The sequence below is a fragment of the Chelonoidis abingdonii genome, chromosome 11 (genome assembly GCF_003597395.2).
Source record: "Chelonoidis abingdonii isolate Lonesome George chromosome 11, CheloAbing_2.0, whole genome shotgun sequence".
Lineage (NCBI taxonomy): Eukaryota > Metazoa > Chordata > Testudines > Testudinidae > Chelonoidis > Chelonoidis abingdonii.
Genome location: NC_133779.1, coordinates 15,173,831 through 15,181,622, shown reverse-complemented (window position 1 = coordinate 15,181,622; position 7,792 = coordinate 15,173,831). Strand labels below are relative to the sequence as shown.

General features: G+C 57.5%; 2 protein-coding genes across 2 annotated transcripts in view; both read left to right on the top strand.

The window, feature by feature from the left end:
- LOC116832313 (alpha-1B-glycoprotein-like) overlaps positions 1 to 7,792 on the top strand; it is a 180,073-nt gene that overhangs the window by 92,969 nt on the left and 79,312 nt on the right. The gene's annotated exons all lie outside the window — the stretch shown is intronic.
- LOC142047506 (leukocyte immunoglobulin-like receptor subfamily A member 2) overlaps positions 4,278 to 7,792 on the top strand; it is a 26,836-nt gene continuing 23,321 nt past the window's right edge. The window contains exons 1-3 of the mRNA XM_075070758.1: positions 4,278 to 4,366; positions 4,474 to 4,509; positions 5,215 to 5,505. Of these exons, the coding sequence (XP_074926859.1) occupies positions 4,336 to 4,366; positions 4,474 to 4,509; positions 5,215 to 5,505 (358 nt within the window). The 5' untranslated portion in view covers positions 4,278 to 4,335. The remainder of the gene's footprint in view (positions 4,367 to 4,473; positions 4,510 to 5,214; positions 5,506 to 7,792) is intronic.

The window sequence follows — 7,792 nt, the reverse complement described above, 5'->3', positions numbered from 1 at the left end:
GAGAGGGGAAGTATTGCCTCCTAGAGGCGCCCAGGAGGGTATGGTATGTAAGTGTCCCAGGTCACTGGGTGGGGGCTCGAGCCGGTTATGCCTTGTGTTACTGAAACGGAACCCCTGGATACTGAACCCGGCCCTTGTTGCTGCCAACTCAGAGGGGCAGAAGGGTTACACTTGTATCATTAGCCCAGCTCTCTCGGTCTTGGATTCAGGGAAAAGCATCCAGGAGACTCTCTCTGCAGACCCCTGTATCGGCCTCGTCACTGGGGCCAGGCTGTGGGGACGGGGCACAGTGACCATGCCGGGGTCTGTGTCTCATGGCCTGTCTCCTTCCTCCTTCAGAGTCCAGCTACCCCAAACCCAACATCTCCCTGCGCCCCAGCGGGCAGGTCACCCCAGAGGGAGCCGTGACCATCCGGTGTGAGTGTCGGTGTCGAGGAGAGAGGTTCTTTCTGAGTAAAGCTGGGGACCCAAACGCACGGCACTCGATGGACCGCGTGGGGAACGTGGCTGAGTTTCCCATCCGCAGCATTAGCCAGAGAGATGCAGGGAGCTACAGGTGCCGATACAGCACCAAGTGGGACCTGCCCATCTGGTCGGAGCCCAGTGACCTCGTGGAGCTGATGGTAGCAGGTGAGGGGCCCAGTTTGGCATCCTGCTCCCAGCCCCACACCCAGCTGGATACTCAGAGGGGCTCAGCCTTGATGGGACGCTCAGAGCCAGGCTCTGCCCTGAGCCCTGGACCCAGCAGAGGGGGTGCTGAGCTGGGGAGCGGGGATGGAGTCACTGGGGGGTTCCCCAGCCAGGGGGAAGCAGAAGCTGCTGGAGATTCAGAGCAGAGGAAGAGGGGGGGATCCCTGCCCCTGGGGGCGCTTCAGAACAGGGGGCCTTTCCCAGGGGCTCCCCAGCCAGCATCAGCCCCAGAGCTGAATTCACTCCCCACCAGCCGCGGCCCAATCACTGAGTCACCGTTTCAGCCCCTTTCCGCCCCACGCCTGGGTGCTCAGTTCCCTCCCTCCCCCATCCCAGCCAATGTTCATTTTAATCCCACTGAGGGAACCGACCCAGCTGGGCCCCAGCAGCCAGATTCCCCCCTCCCCCCGACAGAGCCAGAGGGAGAAGGTGAGCGGGAGAAATGGAACAATTCACCCCCCAGGGAACAGGGCTCCCAGCTCAGACGCCCACGGGGCCATTCGGGTGTTTGGAGGGGGATGGTCGCTGCAGACAGAACTGGTGGGTTCAGTTCTTCTATATAGAGGGTGATGGACAGATCCATGGGGACCGATGGCCACGGGTCAGTGGGAATGTGAGTCCTTGGGAACGTAGGCCGGTGGACAAACGGGAGTGCGTCTGGTGATAGATAGAAAGATGGACTAAGACCTTGTCTACATGAAAACTGGACCTGAAATGACGAATCCCGTGTGGTTCCCAGCCCCCACTGGTGATCTCAGAGTGAGTCTGGGCCATAGGCACCGACTCCATGGGTGCTCCGGTGCTGGAGCACCCATGGGGAAAAATTGGTGGGTGCTCTGCACCCACCGGCAGCTCCCCGCCCCACTCCCCGCCCAGCTCACCTCCGCCTCCTCCCCTTAGCCCGCCACGTGCCTGCTTTTCCCTTCAGCTCGCAGAGCTTGTGCCGCAAAACAGCTGTTTCGCACGGCTGGGAGAGAGGGGGGAGGAGGAAGAAGGCGGCACGCTCGGGGAAAAGGTGGGGCCGGGCGGGGATTTGAGGAAGGTGTCCAAGAGGGGCAGGGAAGGGGCGGAGTTGGGGGCAAGCACCCACTGGCGTCAGAGAAACTTGGTGCCTATGGTCTGGGCTGTCGGAATTACATCCCCCCCCTCCGTTTGATATGGCCCCGGTTGTCAGACAAGCTCCCCTGTAGCTCTACAGACACAGGGACGTTCCTCCTCCAAAATAGGAACAGCTGCACCTAGACCTGCTCCACAGTGACTCCAGGTGTGAATGGCACCTCCTGGCCTGTCTCTGCTACAGAGAAACAGGAGGAAGTGAGCATCTCCCCCAGGGAAGGAACAGGTTCCCCACCAACTAAGATCCATCCTTCCCCTCCCCAGGAATCACAGTGAAAATCGATGCTGAATCAGCAGCTGAGGGAGATCGCTGAATCATCCCTTCCCCAGGCCCTGATGGACACTGGTTCTATTCCCAGAGGGAGAACCGACCTGATCCAGCCTGGAGCAGTCCTGGATCCCACCTGCCTGGGCAGCGAAGGGCCAGGTACTGGGGCCGGGGGCATAGGCGCCAACTTCTCATGGCACCAGTGGGTGCTCGTGCCACTCCAGCCCCACCCTGACTCCACCCTTGCCCTGCCCCAGAATCCCTCCCCAAATCCACACCCTGGCCCCGCCTCCTCCCCTGCGCATACCCCAGGCTCTAATTTTTGTCCTTTTCTCTACGCACCAGACCTGTCATAAACAGATAGCTAAGGGTTAATGTCCCTTTCACCTGTAAAGGGTTAACAAACAGTGACCTGCAACCCTTGACCAGAGGACCAGTCAGGAAACAAGATACTTTCAAAAATCTCGGTTGGAAGGAAGCCTGGTGATTTGTGGGGTTTTTTGGGTTTGCTTTGTTCTCTCTGAGTGCCTGGAAGGGACTGAGAGTGCAAACCAAGTTTCTTGCCAATCCCTGCTACAGTCTCTTATATATTCAGAATAGTGAGTATTGAGTACAAAGGCGGGTTATATAGTCTTTTGATTGTTTCTGTATTTGCAACTGTGTATCTGGGCTGGTAGAGTTTTTTAATGTGTATTTGGCTTGAAAGTACTTTTAAATTGTATTTTTCTGCCTCAGAGAAAGCTTTTTCCTCTATTGTCCTATAAGCCTGAAAGACCCTGTAATATTATACCATCTAGATTACACAGAGATAACATTTAGATTTTTTTTCTTCTCTTTTATTTAAGTTTGCTTTTAAGACCTGTATTGATTGTTTTCGCCTGTTAAGGCTCAAAGGAACTGAGTCTGTACTTACCAGGGAAGTGTGGGAGACAGAGAGGAAAGAAGGAGGGGGGAAAAGGGGGAATCCGCTTTGTTTAGATTCACAGAGCTTGAAATCTGTATTGCCTCTGGGGTGAGGTGGAAAGCTCTCTGTCTTTAAGATTCAAGGAGTTTGAATCCCAGTGATCTTCTAGGGTAACCAGGGAGGGAAAAGCCAGGAGAGGCACTAAGTGAGGGAAAGAGTTTACTTTCCTTGTTATTAAGATCCAGGGGGTCTGGGTCTTGAGGGGTCCCCAGGGAAGGTTTTGGAGACCAGAGTTTATCAGGTACTCAGAATCCTGATTGGTGGCAGCGTATCAGATCTAAGCTGGTAATTAAGCTTACAGGATTTCATGCTAGTACCTCATTTTGGGACTCTAAGGTTCAGATTGAGGAAAGTATACTATGACAAGACCCCACACCCCAGGCCCCAACCAGAACCAGGGAGAGAACCCAGGAGTCCTGGCTCCCGGTCCCTCCCCCCCTAATCACTAGACTCCATTCCCCTCCCAGAGCCGGGGTATATAACAGGGTAGCTGCTGGGGCATCAGGTTTACACAGAGTTTCACTGGCAGTAGCAGAAACACCAAGCGAGCGCCGGCTCTGGGCAGACTTCCCCTTTTGCGGATTTATCCACTGCTCCTTTAACAACTCAGGATCTACATTTATCCCTCCCTCCTCCGCTCATGAGGGCCACAAACCACAACTCCTCCTGCCCATCCTGTCTCTGTGCCATACCACTCGGCTAAGAACAGCATCTGCAGCGACGCTACCTGAGAAGGAGGTTGTTCAGGCCCCTCCACCCTCATGCTCCAGGGCGGGTGCTAGGCCCAGATGGGTCAGGAAGGAATTTCTGTCCCGTTCCATGGGAGAAGGTCTCTCCGTGGGGGGCGCTCTTTGTGGGGGGTTGGGGTGCCCTCCTCTGCTCTGAGCTGCTGCTCCAGGGAGGCCACACGGGCCTGTTGGAAAAGGTCAGGGCAGCCTGGGCACCTCTTGACACCTTCTGAGATTCCCCCATTCCCAGATGGTCCCTGGACAGGGCAGCTCCCATGTGGGGCTGGGAGGTGATGCGGGGTGAGAGGGGGGGACCAGGCAGCTGCAGGAGGGGATGTGGTTTGCTGGGTGTTGCAGGGATCTGGCTTTGCTCTGACCACGGTAGTTTTGGGCTGGAGGTTCCAGAGAAACCACCTGATGGCGAAGAAAGGGGCCGAGTGCATCACGGGTTTCCTGGGGCTGCAGCCCCTGGCGCAGTTCCTCATTCCGCTCACACTCGGGCTCAGGCTGGGTGGAGCTCAGCACTGGGGTGTGGGTGGCTGTTTTGACGAGCCCCCCACTGACCCATAATGGCGTCTGCTCTGACCGTCCTCTTCCTCAGTAAGTATTGGTGACAGCCAGGGCATGTGTGTCCAGGGGGGTGGGGATCTGGGGGTTGGATCCAGTTGCTCTTGGATCTGGTCACTAACCAGCCGTTTCCTCTCCAGGCTGCTGGCTGGCTGGGCACAGCGGCGTGTGGGGAAGTGAGTATCAGTTTGTGGGGAGGACGGTAACATCAAGGCTGGGGGAGGGGAACTGAGCCCTGAACCTTCCCCAAAACTCAATCCAAACTTCCCCTGTGAGCTCTTCCCCACCCCACTCCACCAGGGAGTAACTAGGAGCTGACTCTGGCTCCTGGGGACTGACAAAGCAGCTGGAAACTGTCCCCTGGTTCAATGTCCTTGCCCCTCAGGCTGTGAGGACTGGGGGGGGGGGGGGGCGGCGCGTGGATTTATTTCAGCTCATGCAAAGGCTAACAGGGCCCGTCCGTGGGCTCTAGATCCCCTTGGGGAACTAAAACATTCCCGGTCAGTGCACCCATGGGGGAGAAACCCCCAGATCCACCCCCAAAAGCTCCCTCCCCTGCACTCACAGCCCGCCGTTCCCAAGGCCTGGGGAAAGGTGGGTCTTGTGTGACTCTATTTCCAACCCCGGGGTGGGGGGCAGAGCTGCAGGGGACCCACTGGTCAGGAGGGGCTGGGAGTGGGGCAGGTGATCTCTCATGCAGCTGGGTCCTGAGCTACATATGGGTGAAACCTCTGTCCCTGAGCCCCATGGTCAGGCAGTGCCCACCCTGGTAGGGGGACAGACTCCTAGAGAGGCCAAATGACGGATGGACTGAAATGGGGTGGAGGGGAGATGATGGTGGGTGTTTCCCCTGTTTAACTCCTGTCTCTTGTTGAAAGCAGGTCGTGAATACCCCAAACCCACCATCTGGGTGAGCCCCAGCAGGGTAGTGGCGCTCGGGGGAAACGTCACCATCCGCTGTGAGGGTTTGTACCCGGACATGGAGTTCTTCCTGCGTAAAGCTGGAGACCAGAACCAGCAGGTGCAGTGGGTGCCTGATGGGACCATGGCTGAATTTCCCATCCCCAGTGTCGGCTGGGAAGATGGAGGGAGCTACACCTGCGAATATCACCGCATAACGGATCAGAATCACTGGTCGTATCCCAGCGACCCCGTCAAGATCATTGCAGCAGGTGAGGGGCCTGGTTCAGTGGCCCGGCTCCCAGTCCCACCCCCAGCCAGATCCTCAAGGGGTCTTTGCACTGATGGGACGCTCCAAGCCAGGCTCTGCCCTGAGCCCAGCAGAGGGGACAGAGTCACTAGGGGGTTCCCCAGCCAGCGGGGAGAAGCAGCCACTGGAGATTCAGGGCAGAGGAAGGGGGGATCCCTGCCCACAGAGGGAGCTGCAGAGCCGGGGGCCTTTCCCAGGCCACACATCAGTTAGGGGGTGTCGGGGAAAAGAAGACCACCTCTGTGATTTGATCAGACAGCCTGAGGCACCTTTATTGAATATACACCTGTGCACAGGCGGAGGCCAGCGTGTCCCCCTGCAAGGGTTAGGCTGACCTGCCTGTTACAAATGTTACTGAGCTTATAAAGGTTAAAACCGCAGTGTCGCCTACCCTTGCTGAGGGGGATCACGCTGGGCCTGCCGCCTGTGCACAGGTGTACGTATTCAATTAAAGTTGCTCAGGCATGTCTGATCAACTCACAGAGGTGTATTCTTTTCCGACCCCCCTAACGATGTGTGGCTGGGGAAAGCCCCTCGCTCTGCAGCTCCCTCTGTGGGCAGATCCCCCTTCCTTCTGCGCCTGAATCTCCACGTGGTGGCTTCTCCCCGCTGGCTGGGAACCCCCTAGTGACTCGTGTCCCTCTGCTGGCTCAGGGCAGAGCCTGGCTTGTGGAGCGATCCCCTCAGTGCAAAGACCCTTCAGGATCTGGCTGGGGGTTGGGACTGGGAAGCGGGCACTGAACCAGGCCCTCACCTAGCTGCAATGAGTCTTGACCGGGTACGCTGGGATACGCCAGTGATTCTGATCCGGTTTATGCGGTGATATTCGCAGCGTGTGAGCTCCCTCCATCTTTCCCAGCCCGAACACTGGGATGGCGAAATTCAGCCATGGTCCCATCAGTGCCCCACTGCACCTGCTGGTTCTGGTCTTCCGCTTTAGCGCAGGGCAAGAAACTCCGCTGTCCGAGGTCAAACCCTTCACAGCGGATGGTGCCGTCTTCCCTCGAGCGCCACTACCTGCTGGGGTCACCGATGGCTGGGTTGTTGGCGTATCACGACCTGCTTTCACAAGAGAACAGGAGTTCACAGGGAAAACCACTCATACATCTCCCTCAACGCCATTTCAGTGCCATCCTCTTGGGGCATCTCCTCAGGAGTCTGTCCGCCGACCAGGGTGGGCACTGGCCTGACCATGGGGCTGCAGGGACTGGTCACCGTATCTGTAGCTCAGGACCAGACGGCATGAGAGATCACCATGCCCCACTCCAGCCCCTCCTGACCGGGATCCCTGCAGCTCTGCCCCCCACCCCGGCGTTTGGAAATAGAGATCACAAAAACCACTTCCAGGCCTTGGACGCGGGCTGTGAGTGCAGGGGAGGAGCTTTTGGGGGATGGATCTTATTCTGGTGGGTTTCTCCCCTAGGGTCTGCAACTGACCGGGAACTGTCTTTAGTTCCTCCAAGGGATCTAGAGCCCGACGGACGGCCCTAGCTTAGCCTTGCATGAGCTAGAAATAATGCCACGCGCGCCCCCCCGCCCCCCCCCAGTCCTCACAGCCTGAGCGGGCAAAGGACATTGAACCAGGACACGTTTCCAGCTATGCTTTGTCAGTCACCCCCAGGAGCCAGAGTCAGCTCCTAATTACTTCCCTGGTGATGTAGGTGGGGAATGAGCTCACAGCGGAAAGTTGGATTGAGTTGTTGGGGATAGGTTCAGGCTGCAGTTCCCCCTCCCCCAGCCTTTGCGATGTTACCGTCAATCCACAAACTGATACTCACTTATCCCCCCACACGCCGCTGTGCCCGCCCGGCAGCAGCCTGGAGAGGAATAGGGTGGTTGATGTGACCAGTCCAAGAGCAACTAGGATCCAAACCGCCAGATTCCCACCCACCTGGACCACATGCCCTGAGGCATGTCACCAATACTTCACTGAAGAAAGAGCGAAATACGGTCAGCAGGACGATCTATTATCATTGGCTGGTCAGGTGTATGGGGCATCGTCAAACAGCCACCACACCCAAGTGCTGAATGCGCTCCTGCACCTCAGGCCGATGACGCCCGAGTTGAGCGGAACATGGGAGCACTGCTGTAGGGCTTGCAGCCCCAAGGAAACCGTTCTGATGCATCCTCGGATCCGACTTTCTTACGACCTATTCCACGGTGGTTTCTGTCTGAACCTGCCAGCCCACTCCGTGTTCCAGACGCGAAGTCCAGATCCTGTGCAACACCCAGCAACCACAATCCCTCCT